Here is a 21,238-nt window from a genome sequence, read left to right on the forward strand (position 1 = left end):
TTATGAGTGGAAAATGATGGCACTGTTGGGGTATTGCATTTCCCACAATAGTGAAACACATGCTTAGCAACAGATTGCACATGGTGACAGTACCATTGAGTTTAGAAGTCCTCTCAAAGTGTGCTCGACTTCTACATACCTGAACAGTAAAGTCATTTTCATGTGAAAAGGAAAGGCTCCAGTTTCACACAGCACAAAGACACTTTCTGCATTCATGGTTACAAACGTTCTGCAACTTCATCGTTTTATTTATGATAACCAATCTATATCTTGGGGTCTTGGTCACAAGCAGAGTCGTGACTTCATGTCCAACATCCACAGTGATCTGGACACTGCACTGGTCCACTGTATTAAAGACAGAGCTGAGTGATACCTACTTTTCCACCCTCACCTATAATACAAGTGGAAGAAATGAATCTGCGTCAAAGGTTTTCTGAGCTTACCCTTAAAGAGGATGAGGAGCTCAGTCAAAATGGAAGGGGCTAAGAGTAGGATCCCTGCTCTTCCACATTAAAAAAAGAGGCCAAACGGGTGTTTTACTCGTTTGGCCAGGACACTCTGGATGCCTCCCGGTTCAGGTGTTTTGAGAATGTCCATAGGCAGACTTGGGACACAATAGAGATATTTTGTCTCCTGGATTGCTTTGGAATGCCTCACTGTCCTCCTAAAAGAGCAGGTGGAGGTGGCCGACGGAGAGAGTCCTGCTTAGAGTGCTGCCCCTGGGAACTAGACCCGGATAAGCAGAACAAGACAGACGGCTGGATGGACAGACTTTTTGTCAGAGGGTTTTCTTTGGATTACTCATTGTAAATACTATCACATAGTTGCTTTTTTACATTAGCCTAATGGTAGCTCACAGGAGACTGGTAAAAGCTACTACACAGAGACCACATGCTAGGGGGCTAGACAGAGCATCAGAGTTATAGGCTGTGTAGTGGTGGGTCTTCACAGAATACTGCCGGCAAAAAATGCTTTGTGTGTGCATTTGTCTGGCACAGCTAGAGGACAGAACAGGGTAATGGACTCAACGTTGTTTTCATCTTTACTATTTTGGGAACAACATTTACCCAAGAGTGTGGCAAGTAGCATTCTGAGATTTACTCATCAACAGAAAGTCTACCCGTGCTTGGTGCTGCTCAGGTTTTATGTCACACATTGCTGAATTTGTTCTTTTGAAGCAGAATGATTCATTAAATTCGTTTCAGGTTTTATGAAGGCAGCTAACTCAAAGAAAGCCTAGCTATGTTGAGTAATCTTACTAATGTCTCTGGAGAGAGATAAACACACACTGGGGAGTTTATTTCCCACTTTCAGATATAAAGAGACAGAATTTAGACTATACCAGCAGGTGAGCCTTGTTCACGTAAGACAGATCATTTGGTTTACTAGAATTAGTAAAAAAAAAACAAAAAAAAACACAACAACAACAAAAAAATAGCTATTGCAGCTGAACAGCTAAAACAGTGCGCTATTAAATCACAACATTTGACTGGCATTTGACATGACTCTCCTCCAGTCTGCCCTTCTAGTCTCAATGAGCACTGAAAGCAATAATTAGGCTGTTTAAAGTGCTTTTCATTAAGCATTTATTTGAACAGGCACACTAAATGTGACAATGTGAACTGCTAATTAACACAATGTCCTGAATCTTTGAAGGTGTAAATGAGGATGCATTCACTTACTTAAAAATGCAACTGCACATAAACAAAATATTAATATCTATACAAACGATACTATATAATACACTATTTCTATATTACTATATTGTATTTTTTAAACTCTTGCCACCTCCATACATCAACATTTTGACTTTCATTTGTCAAAAAACAACATAGTGACAACAAAGTTATTAATTAAGACTGACACATAGACATATAGATATAGATTAACAGACTTATTGCATTGCATTTAAGATGAACCTGCTCTATGTTGCATTAATGCTACAGGTATTATCTACGATAGATCGGATTTTCAATGTTTCCAGTGGTCTGGGTTTTAAATAAATAAATAAATTATAGTGCTTGAATATGATTATTTTACATATTTGTAGTTGGAATCTTTTCTTCTCCTTGCTTCTGTGCAATAACTGCACATGTATAATCTAATCTAAGTGCTGATGGGGCGGGGCTATTCATTTTCTCAAGTTTATTAATAACTTACATAATAAATTGAATGAGAAGAAATGAATTAAAAACATATAAATCATTATAATAATTGTAATAACTGATTAAAACTACTTAGGAGACTTAAAATAATAACATTAAAAACATGCCTAATGACATACGCAATCATAAGTGTTCCAAAGAAACCTGCACTGTGCAGATGTGATGCGCTAATGTGTTCTAAATAACAGGATTTCTCCACATCTAAGACAGCGAGACTTCTGTATTACTCAGAGAAATGTGTGATATTGATTATTGAGCAATGCATTTCTTAAGGAAACACACTTATCATCATTATGCTGTCAGTTCACATCACTGCTGCTCACCTGTCACTCTCATCCTATCTTTAAGTCTTCAGTAAACACAATAAACATTGTGTTGTTAGTATTTGTTTGGTTCTGATGAGTGATTTTTGTTTGCTGTTAGGTTTTATGAGATCTGGATGTTTTGCTAAAAAATTGGAAATGTTTAAATCTTATATTGTCTCATACTGACAATCTACTGTAAAGATAAATAAAGAAAAAAGATTATGTAATCCCTAAATATTTATTCTATTCTATCAAAATATAACAATAAATAACAGGACGTGACTAATGTTGATCATCATTGCATGTTTAAAAGAAATTAAGACATTAACAACAGAAGGATGTGATTCACTACAGGCACGCGCTGAAAACCTGTCACAAAGGGAGGTAATCCTTGGATACTTTACTTATGAATATGTACATATGTATATAGATTTAACTATATCGTACTGTGGTATCATAACTACCTAAAGCTTTATTGACCTCAAATGACACCATTGTATTGTTGGAGTGCACAGTGTGGAGTGAGCAGTGGATCAGGAAGTTGGTTGTGTAATCTAATAGAAAGGTTGTTTTTCTAAAGTGTTCCTGGGAAAGATACTAAATGACCCCATTCTCTGCTCTGGTTTGTAGTGTAAAGTGCTTTTAAAGAACTGAAGCTAAAAAACAAGGACTCTATAAAAGCCAATCCATTTAACACAGAGACTTTGGTCCAACCCTGACTCAAAATGTCGGCTCAGACTTTCACAACAAGAGTGCTGATCTGTTCATCTCACCTCTGTGTTAGTCCGTGTTTACCACACCAGCCATTAGCTAGCATCAGAGCTACACTGCGTGGAGGCAACAAGGAGGCAACCAAAAACTTTAGACAGCTTAGTTGACACGACCTGCAGGCCCGGTCAGCTTTTCTCTGTCTCATTATGTTCTGAGCAACACTTGTTAGGAAACTTTCAGTAATATAACATGTCCACAGCTCCATTGATATTATTGGTCTTCTGTATGCCTGCATTCACCAGAAGAAAAAGTCATGACTCTTACAATGAGCTGAAATTAAACCAGTGGGCAGAAATTAGGTGAATGAAGTAAATTTGTTAATTGTATTAATTTTCCATTGTTGTTTTGTCAATTCAGATTTTTAATATACACCAAATTTTTGTTTTGAATGTATCATCTGTACCACCTTTAGGTGTGCAGTCCCACTGCAAATAGGCCAGGAAAATGTCACCGTGGATGTCAGGCAACACTCCAGATTAACACAACAGCAGTGTAACAAAGATTTCCTTTATACAAGCGGAAAACAAGTATCGCATTACTTCTTTAAAAGGACCACTGAGCACCGGTGTTAATAACCTGCGTCATTAACAATGGAAGCAGCACAATTCAAACTAAAGTAAGAGCATGTGCATTGCTGAGTACTCTCTGGCAAACAGCCACCGTACAGCACTGGCGCGTGCGCGCGCGTACTCACGCGCCCACGGTAAAGCCTCCAGGAATTGTTTTTAAATGAGAGCTTAAGGAATGCGATAAAGACCAGCAGCACAGCTCCATCAGGGCCATCTGACATCCGCCGCTACAACATCCAAATAATGCAGCTGGCACCCAACAACACACACATATATATGCATTACAACCAGTGTGTGTGTGTGTGTGTGTGTGTGTGTGTGTGTGTGTGTGTGTGTGTGTGTGTGTGTCCACCCCCAAAACACACACATATACATGCATTACAACCAGTGTGTGTGTGTGTGTGTGTGTGTGTGTGTGTGTGTGTGTATCCACCCCCAAAACACACACATATACATGCATTACAACCAGTGTGTGTGTGTGTGTGTGTGTGTGTGTGTGTGTGTCCGTCCAGCCCAGAAACACACACAAACTGTCGCCCACCACAGAGCCAGGCTCAGGCCTCACAGAGCTCCGGCACACTGGCTCGTCACTGTCCTTTACTAGCAGGCAGAGACTAGTTAAAGGTACACTCAACGTTAGCCTCATCAGCCATAGGCTCTCAGTCCATTTATGAATTAGAAATGCTTATTACATATTTGCTAATTATAGTGTGTAGCTGTTTCAATCGGTGCCAGGCTAACAGCAGCTATGTGACTGGGTGTGTGCTGTAGTGAGACAGCTGTCAGTGTTATGCGTGCTCCGTCCTGCTCCACAGAAAACGGCAAATATGAAACATGGGAGACGAGCAGCGACGTGTTTGCTGACATACTCACAGGAACAGACATTTTGCTGGTGCTCCTGCTTTAGACCGCTCGGTGCTTCGTCGCTTGCTGCTGATTTATTTAGCACTACCAATTGTTCTTGCTAGCTCTCCAAGTGTCAGTCCTCCGTTATCCCGTCCATAGTTAGCTCCAAAGAAAAGGCAAAGGTCCGGCCGGACACGGCGGCTGTGGGCTTCTTCAGACCGGAGTGTTTTAGTGCGGGATGTAGCGGCAGCATGAAAGCCTGTGCTGCCGCCTGAGTGTCAGCAGAGCCGGCTTCCGCCTCGTCTCCTGCCGCTCCCTTCTCTGTCCCAGATTCCTTCAAGGATATCTTTAGAAAAGCTTCCGCTCGGCCACAGGGACCGGGACCGCGCACATTCGTCAGAACAGCGTGCTGTCGGGTCCGTGCCGTTATCCACCGGGAGGAGAGCCGTGCCTGTCCCGGTCTACCGCCGTCCTCCAGCACGGATCATCCAGCGCTGCCTTAAAGGGACCGGCCTACATTTACGATACATGCGTGCTACCCTCTGGGGTATGCTGGGGTGTGTTTCCAGAAATACACGAAAAGACTACAGCGGTTCCGCGTCTTCGTGACCATTTACCACCGATAACCGATATAGACAACTGCTGTACCAGCCGTGCTGCTGGCCTTTGGCAGTATGAATAACATACAGCACCAACAGCACCGCACTGCTGGTACAGAGCCCGAAACATGCAGACAGCGGAGAACCCGCTGGCTAAGAAGAAGAAATGAAGTTGGAAAAATCATCCGTTATTGGGTAGCTTTCTCAGGAGATGGGTACTTTGTATCAAATTCAATTATAAGAAAACAGATGGAGTATTAATTAATGAAAACATTCATTTAACAAGATCACCATTATAGGTCCATGCATTTAAATCTCTCATGAAACACCAGACTCAAAAACAGCTGTGCTGATCTCTGCTTACTGAAACCCCAAGATGATCACCAAACCAAACCACAGCTATAGTACCTGCTTTGCTAGAATAAGAGAATACATTAGTGTACAAAAACTGGCATAGGACAATCAATAGACCTTTGAGTTTATTGTTTTTATTTAAAGATGGATCAAATAAAACACACTTTGATGATCTTCACCTGATCAAATTTACACATTGCCTTTAGAATGTAGAAAATAAGAAATAAATGTGTGGATCATAGAAGTTTAAATCTTTTTTCTAAAAAAACAACAACAATAAAACCCCCATCATGCACTCATCCACTCCTGGGCTACAGTCTAGATTTGGAAACTATACCTCTGCATGCTTCATGTTACAAATATGGTGTTAATGCAGGAACTGAATTCATGTTCAGGAATTACACGATGGTTAGGACTGTTGTCTCACAGCAAGAACGTCTTGGGTTCGAATTCATCTGGCCGGGGCCTTGCTGTGCTGAGTTTGTATCTTCTCCCCATGTGTGCTCTCCAGGTACTCCAGCTTCCCCCCACAGTCCAAACACATGCGCTTAAGTTAACTGGTGATTCTAAAACTGAGTGTGAATAGCCGTCTGCCTCTCTGTGCTAGCCCTGTGACAGGCTGGCAACCTGGCCACGGTGTGTCCCCCACCTGCCCTATGGCAGCTGGGATAAGCCACTTAACTGGATATGCAGAAGAGAAAAGATAAAATATATTTTTATTGCACATAATGCTTGTGCCAAAAGTTGCTGACTTAGACTATTTTATGATTTTCTTCTAATGAACGGTGGCTATGGGAGAAATGCCACTAGTCTTTGGGCTTACAGATAAAATTCAGAATCAAAGCCAAATTGGGAGCATGTCTATGAATGAAATAAAATGCTTTGTCTGCTGTGTTGTTTCAGTTGATTTCTATGGATGTTTAGTTTTTTTTTAACTTTCAAATTCAAGCAATCTTTAACTTTTGACTTCAGAATGTCATGTGACCAGCTATAGCTGTTTTTGTTCTTATACGCGAAAAAAAATCCAAACTCCTCAAAATCCTGTGCACTTCTATAAAGCTTGTATTATTGGTATACCTACATGTTGCCACCCACCTCTGCTTTCGTTAAGTACCAACATCAAGTTCAATAAGTTTCCATAGTTTGGATTTTTTGATTTTAGTTAATAGGTCAGTGAACCTCCTTTCGATGTGAAGGAGCAGTGAAAGGAGGTGACTGACCAGCCAGTTGAGGTGGTTCGGGCATCTGACAAGGATGCCAGGTGTTGTGGGCATGTCCCACTGGGAGGAGGCCCCAGGGCAGACCCATGGACACGCTGGAGAGATATCTGTTGGCTGGCCTGGGACCGCCTTGGTGTTCCCCCGGACAAGCTGGAGGAGGTGGCCGGGGTGAGGGAGGTCTGGGCTTCTCCGTTTGGGCTACTCCCCCTGCAACCCGACCCCGGATAAGCGAAAGAAGGAAGGATGAATGGATGGACAGTCACCTCCCACTCTTCAACAGAAACTGCAAGCGGTTGCCTCAGTCTCCAAGGGCTTAAACTTGAAACATCTTACTTCTTGTCTGGAGTGTGTAAACATGCTGCGCCGTATGCTAATTTCCAGTGACTCACAGCAACTACAAATAACCAAAATCACAGCTCAGACGCTTTCATCTTGAGGCAAACCAACCACCTTCCACAAAATTTGCAATGCTCAACACTTGTCTATCAGTGTCTCAGGGAGCAAGTTCACAAAGCAATGTGCAGCGCTTGATGTGGGGTTCACAGTCACTGACCCCGAGGTCAACGTGTATTTTAAGTAAGTGATGTGGGAAGCTGCTGTGGAGAATGCCAGAAGTTCAAAGGTCAGCTACAAATGTTTTGGACCAAGCTTTAACATGAATGTGTTTCACCCAGCTGTTTGTGTTTGTCCTTACACACTGCTAATATCAGCACCAATCCTTAATAAGAGTTCTTGTTCTCTAAATTTACATGGATTTAAGTGTTTCTGAAGAAACATAAACATAGTTTTTTCTTTAAATCTAGCAGTGCTTGCTAGTGGTATTTCAAGATGACTGCAGCAATGTTGGTTCAGTCTCATCTTCTTCCATGACGCAGTGGCCCGGTTACCACAGCTGTAACTATGCTGCAGTAATCCCACTTGCAGTTTCTTTAAGACCTGCACTTTCTGGTTACTGCTGTTAGCTACACTGTTAGCATCTTTCAGAGGTCATCATCAGAAGCTTAGTAGTTTTACTTTCAGCTGCCACAACCTGCAGTTCAGCTGAATCTATTTAAATAGTGAGAGAAGACTTTGAAAGTGTTAATACACAGATTGGCAGAGCTGTGAAAATAAGAAAACTTCAGATGCTACACTGACAACCACATGTTATTTAATCATTACTACATTTTGGATCATTAAAAATACTGGCATGAAATCAAATGACTTGTTTATTTTGATTTGAGTGTGTGCACTGCTGTGGGTGGGAGAACTGCACTTGTTGTTGTTGAATGCAGTAGCTACACTTTTGGAAAGGCAGAACTCGCACATTCACGGTCACCGCCAATCAGCTGAAAACCAGCCAATCGATCAGTGCATCTCTACTGAAAAGACTCACTCTGTTCATCTATATGTGCAGAATCATTACATGTGATGTGCAAACTATTTTTTCTTGAACATTTAAATGTCATATGTCTGCAGTGTTAATAATAAGGCCTTTTTTTGTAAATCAGTAACACTACAAACTGCTAACTGTACACAGTGGTTTTTATAATGAGCTTCAAACTCTGCAAAATACAGATTTGTTTCCATGATAATCTGAATAATGTTAAACACAAAACTATCCTGATTCTATTGATGAAAGCAATAAGACAGTTCAAACAGTTTTCCTTAATTGATAAAACACCAGAGGTACACACACACACACACACACACACACACACACACACACACACACACACACACACACACACACACACACACACACACACACACACACACACACAAGGACCAGGAAACACAGAAACGTCCAATCAGTCTCACTTTCTGTTGCAGCTATTTGTCCACTGAACCTAACGGATACGTTTGCTTATCACAAACAAAAAATACTATTACTAATACTAAAATTCTACGAAGTACACTTTGATCTGTGAATCAGCCAGCAGACTGAGGTACTTAACGGTCTTATGGATGAAGTAACATTTTTTCTTTTAATAAACAGCAGCTGTAACGTACCATATTATGATTCAGCTATTTTGGAGTCATCAATATGGTGAGTATTACCACTACTGCATGGCTCAGGTTTGAGCTCACTGAAAACAAAATTATTGTGTTTGTGGTTTTGGTCGGCACCAACAAAGATACATAATTACAGCCTCTACCCTAACAAGACAGACAGATCGTCTGAGTCCTTGTGCTTCTTGGCCTGTCAGGTTTTACACTATAGATGGTGTAATGTTCCCAGATCCTGAGGGGTATGAAAGTTCAATAACAGAGAGAAATTATGCAAAAAAAAAAAAAAAAAAGAAAAAAGAAAAGAAAAATTACAATAAACCAGTGTGGTTTTTAATCCGTCCTTGAGGTCTTAAATCAGCCACTTGAGGAAGCAGGAGGGATGCAGTGTTAAGGTCTGAGATTCGTTATTGGTTACACAAGGATGGAAGCACACGCAGCAACCCTCCTCCATACAAACTGAGCCTATTAATATACCGGGCCTGAAATAGACTCGAGCGAGAACAGTAGTTTGAGCTCACTGTAAAGGGACAACAGCACCTGTCTCATTAGAGAAAGAAAGAGAGCTGCAGGAAAGAAAAAAAAAATTGTTCTCTGTGCGAGTGTGTGTTGTCAGTCTGTGTCATTGCTTCATATTGCTCAGTCGTACTGCCTTTTCCAATTCAAACTGGCGGTGGTCGACACGCTCCAAGAAATTCTTCCGCTCCACATACCTAAGCACACACAAACAGAAAAGAACAGAAACATCAGACCTACTTTTATCAATCCAGGTACTGCAGGCTGTTGTCATTTACTAAAGAAGCACAGTGTCACCCCCGTGTTTTAGGGTGGCTCTATTGCACATATATGCATATATGCTACTAGGGGAGCTCATTCATTGTGAACGAAAGGGGCAGAGTTTAGTAGAACAGTGTGCAACTGGCACAAGTGTGCAGCTGTAAAAGTCATCTTGTGACTCATCACTGCTGCCTCACTCTGCATGTTCACAGCCTGATGAGATGAGGATGCATCTTGTTTTATAGGCAGCCAGATTACTCACATTTCTACAAAGACAGTGGAACACAATGAAAATGCCTCATGTCAGTAAACAGAGCATCTGTTTTTAACTCTCTCTGGTATTTCATCTTTAAAAAACAAACTGTAATAACTGTAAAAAAAAAAAAATACAGTATAACATACTGTACTGTTTTGGTTGGCAGACTATTCACACACTCACTACTGGATCTACTGATTGCTGAGATGCCAGTTTGCACTGCTCTTGGTATAATGCTGGTCAGTGCTGAAATGAACCGACTGCTTTGTTTAGAAATGCAAGATTAATGTTTATGGTCAGCCTCATTAGGGACTAACTCAACGCTATAATGTTACAGCAGAAATGAGATCCTCACAACACTTATCAACCTTTTCCACTAGGACCTACTCAGATTGGCTCAACACGGTTTTTAGGGTTTTTCATTAGGTGATGGCACCTGGTACCAGGTACTTCTTTTCATACCTACTTTCTTCCACACCTTGCGATCAAAAAATAAATAAAATTTAAAAAAATGGAGTGATACTTGCCTGCCTGCTATCTTTGTGCAACTGTTAAAAGTTGAAGCGTTTTTGCTGTTAACATGCAAAAGATTGATAACTTATGTTTATTTACCATGCTATAAAATTAAGTACATGATCTCGACCCATTTAGAGCACAAGCAGACATCTCCACTTTTTTTTTTTACTGGCACAGAAGTAATACACAACCAATATGATAAGTAAGAACAATTATATTCAATTTCATTTTATTTATATAGTGCCAAATCACAACAATCACCTTAAGGAATGTTATATTGTAAGGTGAAGGCCCTAAAATGACCTCTTGTGAGCAGGTACTTGGCGAATGTGGAAAGAAAAAACTCCTTTTTAAAGGGAAGAAACCTGCAGCAGAACCAGGCTCAGGGAGGGGAAGTCATCTGCTGCAACCAGCAGATTCTCCCTCCACAAATAAACCATTCCTCTGCAAATTCTCAGTTAGCTATTTGACAGCTAGTCTTTCAAGAATTTGAAAATAAGAGGAAGGTTGGAAATTTCTCTATAGTTAGCTAAGATGAGGCCGAGGAAAGACTTCTTAAAGAAATGGTTTAACTACAGCCACCTTGAAAGCATGTGGTAGCCAGTTAATAATTATTGGAAGGAGTTTGATAACATCAGTAGGAGTCTAAAGAAATATGAGCTGTTATTAAATATTAAATACGTTATTAAGGTTGTTTTACTTAATGATATGTCTGTAGGACAGGCGTACTTCCTTTTTTCTTTTTGTTCAGTTCAAGTATGATAAATAAATATATACAAATCTTACTAAATTATTTTGTCACGTAAAATAATGACAACATCCAGTTTTGATGAACATCCCTCTGGACCACAGTGAACATTACTTCACACATGCTGAAACTCTCTTACCCTTCTCTGCCTCTGTTGTGGATAGCCAGCTCCTCGGTGATGCCCTCCTCAGATTTAAAAGCATCCCAGTCCATTTTTGACTTTTCCAATGTACTCATTTTCTGCTTCTTTCCCCCAATACGACTTAGGACATTTGACATGCCTGCTGGACGCTTAGTACTGAAATCAGAAAGAGAAGCCTTTAGGTGACCCACCAAATTCACACCCTTAAGATTTGAAATTCAAGGTCAGTTTAACTGTCATTAAGGTTGCATAACAAACTTGCAGAAAAAAACACATAAAAACATTGAAAAAGAAAAGATAAGAAAAGAAAAGAAAAACTATTTTGATTCAAAAAGCTGATGGAAACATTGTTCAGAGATTTTGGTCCATATTGACATGATAACATCATGTTTAAGAAACTAGTTTAAGATGATTTAAACTTTGTTACAGAGTGTGTTGGGTACACTAAAGGGACAGACAGTGATAGGTCAGCAACAATACTGTAGATGAATAATGCACAGTTGATACTAGATACTAAGAGGCAAAGGGTGCAAAATGACCATTATAAAAACCATTACACCACCAACAGCAGTCTGACTAGTGTTTCCAAAATCTCATATCCCGATATAAGACATCTATCGTCCGATAACGATATAAATCACAAAAATGTAACACGTTCTGTAAATTCTGTGAATCTCGGGCAGCTCGACTTGCGTGAAGTGTTTCCAGCTGGGCATCGTGTAGCTGGAGTCGAGTGTTTTAACCGATGCATGAAACGATACATTTTTAGACATAAGTTGTAACAGCCTTTGTGAGTATTTATTACACGGCGTGCTGCAAGGAAAAGCCTGTTCTAACGTTTGAGTCTAAGGTTTATTTTTTACCACCTGACGGCTCTTTTGTTTCTCGCCTGCATACTCATTCACATAATTCAGTTTATTTTGAAAAGTCTCAACAGGATCTTGAGCTTTATTGTGAAAGGCTTATGTGGAAAATAAACAAGCGGACATGCGATGGTGTTACCATCGTTGTTGCTAATGACAACGCATAAAAACAGGCGCTTGTCCGTCCGTAGTGTGGTTATATTAAATATAAGAGAAAGAGAGAACTTTAAGAAATTAATATAGCCACTACAGTGACCATCAAAATGATGAAAAAATATTGCTGTAAACAGTTTATTTTGCGACACCACAAAACAAACGATAGCGTAAAATGAAACGATAGACATTTTTATATCGTCATCTGAGATATATCGTTATATCGAACAGCCCTACTGTCAGCTTGGTTTTCAAGTTTCTCGCCATCCTTCTATATCACAGGCTGAACGTGGACACAGACTCTTATAGTTTTATGAGGACAGTACATAAACACAGACTGGGGCAATTATTAACAGAATGAATTCATTTTTGAGTAATTGCCCAGCTGTAACTTGCAACATCTTTCTCCCCCATTTTAGTTATTTGTGTTACAGGTACAGTTAATGCAGTGGCCCCTGAGTGTAGTACAGTATCTCATATAGTCTAAGGAGGTTGGAAACATGGCAACTGGACTTCTTTCTTTCCCAGCTCCACTACCATGACCTGGATGACTAAAAAGTAAACACAGACAGCATACTGCAGAAATTAATTTATGAAGGACCAACAGCTTCTATGGTCAGACTTCTCTCACACACACACACACTTATTACTGCCAGCTTATATAACAGCACATACCAACACTATCATCTGAATCTACAAATAAATGATAACTACACAACCTCAACAAGGACTGATGATGGGGTGGTGCTAATGGGTCTTTCCTGTTGTGTTCCCTTTTACACACACACACACACACACACACACACACACACACACACACACAGCTGAGATAAACAGGCAATGGCTTGTAAAGCACCATACTTCCTGTAAGCTGGAAGATGATTTCCTGTGTCTGGGGTGGAAGATGTGCACATCCTTAGCTGACTTATTACCGTGGCAACAAAAAGTATTGGAAATACTATTGTATTGGAAGTTGCAAATGGAAAAAAGCAGAAATGCATTGCAGAGCATACAGTGGGATAGTGTAGCTGGATTTCACTGTTATCTGAATGGGGTGAGGTGAAGCACAGCTGGCACTAGTGCTACTCCAGATGTGTGTTTGACATGCAACAAAATCTGTTGCATACAGGTCACAGGAGCCGTCTGTGCTCTCACTGGATCAAGTCTGCACAGGCTTGAGGTCTTGGGAGCTTCAGTGATTTTTAAATAATGATGATGATCTGCAGATACGCAAATATGACCAGAGCTACAGTGGGGCAAAAAAGTATTTAGTCAGCCACCGATTGTGCAAGTTCCCCCACCTAAAATGATGTCAGAGGTCAGTAATTTGCACCAGAGGTACACTTCAACTGTGAGAGACAGAATGTGAAAAAAAAATCCATGAATCCACATGGTAGGATTTGTAAACAATTTATTCGTAAATTAGGGTGGAAAATAAGTATTTGGTCAATAACAAAAATACAACTCAATACTTTGTAACATAACCTTTGTTGGCAATAACAGAGGTCAAACGTTTACTATAGGTCTTTACCAGGTTTGCACACACAGTAGCTGGTATTTTGGCCCATTCCTCCATGCAGATCTTCTCGAGAGCAGTGATGTTTTGGGGCTGTCGCCGAGCAACACGGACTTTCAACTCCCGCCACAGATTTTCTATGGGGTTGAGGTCTGGAGACTGGCTAGGCCACTCCAGGACTTTCAAATGCTTCTTACGGAGCCACTCCTTTGTTGCCCGGGCGGTGTGTTTTGGATCATTGTCATGTTGGAAGACCCAGCCTCGTTTCATCTTCAAAGTTCTCAATGATGGAAGGAGGTTTTGGCTCAAAATCTCACGATACATGGCCCCATTCATTCTGTCCTTAACACGGATCAGTCGTCCTGTCCCCTTGGCAGAAAAACAGCCCCATAGCATGATGTTTCCACCCCCATGCTTCACAGTAGGTATGGTGTTCTTGGGATGCAACTCAGTATTCTTCTTCCTCCAAACACGACGAGTTGAGTTTATACCAAAAAGTTCTACTTTGGTTTCATCTGACCACATGACATTCTCCCAATCCTCTGCTGTATCATCCATGTGCTCTCTGGCAAACTTCAGACGGGCCTGGACATGCACTGGCTTCAGCAGCGGAACACGTCTGGCACTGCGGGATTTGATTCCCTGCCATTGTAGTGTGTTACTGATGGTGACCTTTGTTACTTTGGTCCCAGCTCTCTGCAGGTCATTCACCAGGTCCCCCCGTGTGGTTCTGGGATCTTTGCTCACCGTTCTCATGATCATTTTGACCCCACGGGATGAGATCTTGCGTGGAGCCCCAGATCGAGGGAGATTATCAGTGGTCTTGTATGTCTTCCATTCTCTGATGATTGCTCCCACAGTTGATTTTTTCACACCAAGCTGCTTGCCTATTGTAGATTCACTCTTCCCAGTCTGGTGCAGGTCTACAATACTTTTCCTGGTGTCCTTCGAAAGCTCTTTGGTCTTGGCCATGGCGGAGTTTGGAGTCTGACTGTTTGAGGCTGTGGACAGGTGTCTTTTATACAGATGATGAGTTCAAACAGGTGCCATTCATACAGGTAATGAGTGGGGGACAGAAAAGCTTCTTACAGAAGACGTTACAGGTCTGTGAGAGCCAGAGATTTTCCTTGTTTGAGGTGACCAAATACTTATTTTCCACCCTAATTTATGAATAAATTCTTTACAAATCCTACCATGTGAATTCATGGATTTTTTTTCACATTCTGTCTCTCACAGTTGAAGTGTACCTCTGGTGCAAATTACTGACCTCTGTCATCATTTTAGGTGGGGGAACTTGCACAATCGGTGGCTGACTAAATACTTTTTTGCCCCACTGTAGACTGATTACGCAGAAGAGTGTTGGTGGGATGACAGCACGTATAAGGTCTCCTGTCTCACCCAAAGGGTGCGCTGGGACAAACCAGTCTCACGGGAGTGTGAAGACTACGTCAAAAATCCTGGCGAACACCAGTGCTACTCCTCAGGATCTTAGCAGACACACGTGTATTATCAATTTGAAAGTCCTAGGTGACTTCCTTTTTGAGTTAACGCATTCACAAGATTCTCAGATAACTTGACCTCTGACCTTGAGTTCAAGGTCACTGAGATTCAAGCTCGCCCAAGATTTTTAGAAGATGCAGCCATGGTGTCAATTTGAGAGTCCTACGTTGCCTGGTTCTCGAGTTATCACCTTCACAACCTTGGGCGTCCACGTCGCCCGCCGGGTGACAATAATACTCCATGAGCCTTTTGTGGCTGAGGGATAAAAACTGATCAGCAACAAGGAATGTGATGCCGAAAGGTGACACAGGACCAGAATGTATATAATATGAGGAAAGTCACCAAACCTAAACAATATCTAGCTATATCACAATTCTTAAAAACAACAGTTTTTTATTATACTAATAGAAAACTTCGCTCTCAGACTGTGGGCTTACCTGTGGTTCCTAGGATATTTAAAAGTGGAATGGCACACAGAGTGTTCAGCCATCAGGCGCCACTCCTGTGAAACCAGCTCCCACTTTGGATTTAGGAGACAGACACCCTTCTCTACTTGTAAGATTAGACTTAAAACTTTCCTTTTTGATAAAGCAGAGCACTTAAGACTGGATTCAGGTGGTACAGAATCCTCCTTTATACCGGTATAGGCTCAGGCTGCTGGGGGACTCCCCGTGATGGACTGACAATTTCTTTTCCACTCCTTAAGGCCTTTACACACTAGATTTTTTCGGACTCACCTATTCTCATTGCAACCATCCACACCGACTGTGCAGTTTTACAGTACAAACTTTTAGCATTTATTTCTTCAAACCAATCTTGATTTTTCAGCATTTTTTAAGCAACAACCACGCTCGTGCACTGGTACTAAATATCCAATGATATGGAAATGGTAGAGTAATCCTGCAGCAGTAATAATCCTAGAGTAGTATTTGTGTACCTGGAACCAGGGAGTGGTGGAGAGCAGGGTGATGACATCTTCTCTTTGTCGCTCTTCTCGTCCTCTTTGATGCTCTGGCTCTTGAGATAACTCTTTGCTTCCCTGGAGTCAGCTGAAACCTCTTTATTCACCCTGAAAGATGGAGACAAATGTGTATTCTGTTAAACTGTATTAAAAAAAACATGCAGACAGATAAAAACTGCTTCAGTATCCAGCAAGCCTATGGAGCACACCTTTCCATTAAACATCATTAAACAACAAAAACAGAGGGAGTTCCAGGTCTTAAACGTGCAAGTAGTGTGTGATACAGTGAGATTAGACTCATGCATACAAGAGAAACATGTAGAGCAAAGACTTGCACCGTGTTCTTCAACATAATAACTGCTGGATAAACCAGGTATTACATATAGACTCAACAATGCAGTCACATAAATGCAGGCTAAAGGAATCTTCATGAATAGTCTGTGAGTAATTTATGATATAGGATCTTCCCCCAATCTTTGTGCACAAACTGGGCTTAAATTTTAGGCATGTAAGCATACTGCCATCAGCCCATACTGTGCTAGATGGACAGGGAGTTAAACGATGCACTTTAGAAGTTCCATGAGTACTTGCGCAGCACAGATGCTAGAAAATTCTCAGTGGTTGGCTGAAAGCCGGAATAACAACAGAAAATGTTCTCAAATCCATGATTCTGATTGAAAGTCATTAAAAATCAAGTCTTCCACTGCCCGTTTAAAGACTTAGGACTACAGTACACTTTGCCATCACGTCACACACCACTGTAGCTGAGTTTCACCAGAGCGCACAAACACAAAACTAACCTTTCCATGAGTCCGAGGCACGCTTTCATGACCATAATGCCTCTAAGCAACTGGAGACACATAAACAAGATGTCTGTGTCAAAACTGAATAGAGCAAACAGGGCCAACAGCAGGAGGGTTTCATATTTGCAGCTTAACAACCCCCCCCAAAAAGACTGTAAGAACTATAAGCATTTGGAGCCTGTGTACAGATGAAAGTATCAAAAAATCCAGCCAAAGCAGCTTTTATTTATTCCATGGCTCAGTCAGCATATAATTTATGGTCAAGCTGCAGCTTCCTCTCTCTATCACGAAAAGACATCCAACAGCACAATGATGCAGCCCAACAAAACTGTGTTTTCTAAGCCAACTTTCTTCATATTCATTAAAGAAAAGAAACTTGAAATCCTTCGATTGTCTGCAGTTGAGGCCAACTGTATTCTAGGAATATAATTTTCAAGAGAACTCCTTAATATCTCGAGCATATTGTGATATAGGGTGCTGTGTTGTTACCATAGCAATATAGCCTTTAAAACTCTGGGGTCAAAACTGAAGTCACCTTACTAACTACAAATACTGCTTCACAATGCAGGCCTCAGGGCTCCCTATCACTTTGAAATGTTGCATTAATATGATGACAACCAGATTAAGGCATAATGCTGGAATGCTACTGTTCACAAATAACCACTGCTTAAAAAAACAAAAACAAATAATCTTTGTACCACACTTCTTCATTTAAATAACAGTATTTTCAAGTTTTACTAGTGTCAGAAACTAAGCACATCTCTGGACTGTGTGGACATGATAAGAGTTTAGCCGACGCTCATTCACAAAATGGTCCTGTTCTTACCAACTGAGACATCCGCCTACTACACTGCCATCAGACCAGATGGTGTGTGTCCACCTGCTGATTAGTGTGCAAATGCTTTTAAAACAGAAGCTTACCGAACCTCCTCGCCTGCAAAGTCAAAAACTTTGGTGATGGTGACTTTAGCAGGACCTGACGACTTCGTTTCAGTCACCGTAGAAACAGTCTTGGAAACTGTGGAATCATCCTGAAGACAAAAACAAAAGAACGATACTAGAAAGTAAGTATATAGAAAACAGACACACAGAGAACAATGCTGTTCAACACAACAATGCTCCAATGTGAGTTTAATCAACTTGATATTTTGCAAGTTGTTTTCCCAGTTAGAGACCAGATCAAAACAGCAGCCTCACAGTGCCCAAACTACAGAGCCCACAAGTGTCTCTCCCCTGATTTCATCTTCCTTTGCTGTTGGGCAAGACTAGTGCCAACTTGAGTTACTACACCATCTTGTGGTGCAAATTGGTATCGAATCAAAGTCTGTTCAGCTCAGTTTCAATTTGAAAACCCCCACACACAGATATTTTGGACATAAGATGACTAAAAGTGTTCATGTCTCAAAGGTGGTTTATGCAAATCAAAGCAATCGTCCAAGCTTTAAATTCGAACACATTTAAAAACCTGGCAAAATGAAATATCGAAGTTTCAAAGATATTTACCTTCTGTGCGGTACCCGACTGTGGTGCAGACTCTTTGGGTCTGGATCCAACGTCAGATAAGAAACTGGCCCAAAGTTCATCTGACTTTTTCTTCTGTTTTGCCTCATCATCCTGAGCCTTTGCCTTAGTGGGTGTTTTCACTTCTTCTTGTGGGTTATCCGCCTCTTTAGCTCCACCAACATCTTCATCTTTGTCGTCTACTTTCAGTAATCTCTTCTTTCTCTTTCTGTAAATGTTTTAAGTGACACCAGCGACTAAAACTCAAGATCATGAGGATCTGATGACATTTACTTTTTTTGGACATCAACTGTAGTCTATTTTATGAAGCCATAAAAAGTTTTACTTTCAAAGAACGAAAATGGTCCAGTGTTCCCGCCATCAGAGAACACAAACAGATTTAACTACATTTTCTCCATTTGGAAACACTGTCCTCTCATTGAACGGTGCTGTCGAAACCTCTTACCTCACACTGATGTCCTTTTTCTTTTTTTTCTTGCTGATGGGCTCAGAATGGGGCACACTGTCATCCTCATGAAGAGGGTCCTCCTTCTCACACTCATTTATGTCATCCTCGCTGAGGTTATCATCTGAGGTGAAAAAGTACAGGAAGCAGTGTAAATGATGCATAACAAGATCAATATCAAGAATAATCAAATCAACTTAACTGTACTAAGAGGGCATCATTTCATCAGGCTTTTTAATCAATGTGGATGTGAAACTGCATTTAAAGCTAACAATGAGAGTTAACTCAGCATGTTTTGACACAGCTGATTTGACTGATTAGCACTATTTTTTAAGTGAAAATTATGACTTGAACCATATCACCAAGAGAACTCAGGCTTCATCTTGGTATATCAGGACTGCATCTGCCTGTTTGGACTGTATAATCTCACACCTGACTGAGCTTCCAGATTAACAGCTGCAGTCTGAGTTTTTCTACTAGAAAGTCTACAATAATCCAGGCTTTTTTTAAGCTGCCATGGCGATGTCAACTCCATGTTTTAGGGCTCCAAGTCACAAGTACTAAAGAGGGTGAGTAAGGCGCTTTTTGTAACTACTGTATTGCACTATTGCACGTGCTACTCAGGCTGTGTGCATTATTTTGTGAGTGTTTGCGTCTGGATCTGAATTTGATTTGATGTGAAAACAGTTGAATGGAAACGAATCAAAAAAAGCACTCGTAGCTTTCGAAGAATTTCTCAGCTTTAACATGCTTTATTTCAACACAGGGAAAGAGAGCCATCAATAACCATCAGTGTCAGTAACCATGTTTCTGCCTGTCGTTTGCAGCTCAGTTAATGATACTTAAGGTTCTTCTTTTTCTTCACTGAATGGCAGAAACCTCACCATAGTGTTTACAGTCCTCACCTGATGGGACATAGTCTGCATCTTCATTCGACGAATATCCATCAGAGTCATAGTCGGAATAGTTCATCATGCTGTCACTGCTAATAAGTTCCTCCTCGCTAACGATGCAAAGTACAAACGTTACCCTTAAAACTCTGTGACGGGCATAAATAAACTGAACACCTGAAACATGTTAAACGAACGAAAATACAAAATGACTTCTGTTTCTTCTTCTTCGGCGGTTTGTCTTCTTCTTCTTCTGGTTTAATGGCGGTTGGTAAACTATCTTAAGGAACATATGCGCCACCTACTGGACTGAAATGCGGCACAGAAGACAGGCGGGGAAAACGGAACGAAACAAACCCCGTGTATTAAATCTGTGTGCTTCATAGATGTCACTAGCTGGCCAAAGACTTGAAACAAAACCTCTGCAGGAAGACTGCTCTTAGCATCACAAACTGGACAGATTCTGGCTGCTTGTAGTGAATACATAATCCAGCTGTGTTTGGCTGTTAACCCCTGGATCACCAATCCAGTGATAATTATTTCTTCTTCCCAGTTCTCAATCCGTGTATAAGAAGATACTTGAGTTCCATATACAATGTGCCTCATTCACCCATTCATACAAGGACTTTTTTTTCTACACCTAAGTGCTTTCGGTCACACTAACATTCTAACATTCATATACATTCACACCCCACCCAAGCACTGGTTCAATTTTGCTCAAGAATAATTTGGCATGCAGACTGACGCAGCCAAGGATCAAACCATCCACCCATCTTCTTCCGCTTATCCGGGGTCAGGGGGGCAGCAGCCTCCTCCAGCTTGCCCGGGGGAACACCGAGGAGTTCCCAGGCCAGCCGAGAGATATAATCTATTCAGTGTGTCCTGGGTCTGCCTGGTGGGACAAGCCCGAAACACCTCACCCAGGAGGCTCCCAGGACACATCCTTGTCAGATGCACGTACCACCTCAACTGGCTCCTTTCGATGTGAAGGAGCAGCAGCTCTACTCTGAGCCCCTCCTAGATGGCCAAACTTCTCACCCTATCTCTAAGGGAGAGTCAGCCACCCTTTGGAGGAAGCCCATTCCTCAAGTCCCCAAGTCTTGTATCCACCATCAGAAAGTGAAGCATGACAGTAATCAATTTTAGGGGAAATAAAAGCATGTAATGTCTCTGCATCAGCTAGAGAGAGGGGAACTGTACTCTGGCAATAACCTTAAGGTGATCTAAATCCTTAGTTACATTTCTGTCTTAGTTTCAGTTAAACGTCTGTGTTGCTCAAAACTAAGATCCTTGTCAAAGATGACGCCTACTGTTTGGAGGTTTTTATTG

The 21,238-nt window shown here is 41.2% G+C and overlaps 3 protein-coding genes across 3 annotated transcripts in view; all 3 read right to left on the reverse strand.

The window, feature by feature from the left end:
* The window catches only part of bcar1 (BCAR1 scaffold protein, Cas family member), a 48,508-nt gene extending 43,154 nt beyond the window's left edge, over positions 1-5,354 (reverse strand). The window contains exon 1 of the mRNA XM_085462747.1: positions 4,684-5,354. Coding sequence (XP_085318873.1) covers positions 4,684-4,695 — 12 coding nt within the window. The 5' untranslated portion in view covers positions 4,696-5,354. The remainder of the gene's footprint in view (positions 1-4,683) is intronic.
* Positions 1-21,238, reverse strand: part of dnajc24 (DnaJ (Hsp40) homolog, subfamily C, member 24) — a 412,088-nt gene that overhangs the window by 259,786 nt on the left and 131,064 nt on the right. The window lies entirely within an intron of this gene.
* On the reverse strand, positions 5,724-20,151 carry cfdp1 (chromatin remodeling protein CFDP1). Its single transcript, XM_085462749.1, has 7 exons — positions 19,925-20,151; positions 19,020-19,143; positions 18,557-18,782; positions 17,975-18,084; positions 16,227-16,358; positions 11,255-11,413; positions 5,724-9,531 (listed from the first exon to the last, which is right to left on the reverse strand). Exons 1-7 carry the CDS (start codon positions 19,992-19,994, stop codon positions 9,441-9,443), a joined length of 912 nt encoding a protein of 303 aa, XP_085318875.1. The 5' UTR covers positions 19,995-20,151; the 3' UTR covers positions 5,724-9,440.

Source organism: Copadichromis virginalis, linkage group LG7 (genome assembly GCF_057382275.1).
Source record: "Copadichromis virginalis isolate Kocher_CV1m ecotype Utaka linkage group LG7, C_Virginalis_male_GT1.1, whole genome shotgun sequence".
In the NCBI taxonomy this organism is placed as follows: Eukaryota; Metazoa; Chordata; class Actinopteri; order Cichliformes; family Cichlidae; genus Copadichromis; species Copadichromis virginalis.

Coding starts and splice junctions, on each gene's coding strand:
- cfdp1 (XM_085462749.1), bottom strand. CDS start 19,994: ATGATGAACTATTCCGACTATGACTCTGATGGATATTCGTCGAATGAA. Junction 18,085..18,556: donor AGTCGGGTACCGCACAGAAG/GTAAATATCTTT, acceptor TTTTGTCTTCAG/GATGATTCCACAGTTTCCAA. Junction 9,532..11,254: donor CACAACAGAGGCAGAGAAGG/GTAAGAGAGTTT, acceptor GTGTGTGCTTAG/GTATGTGGAGCGGAAGAATT.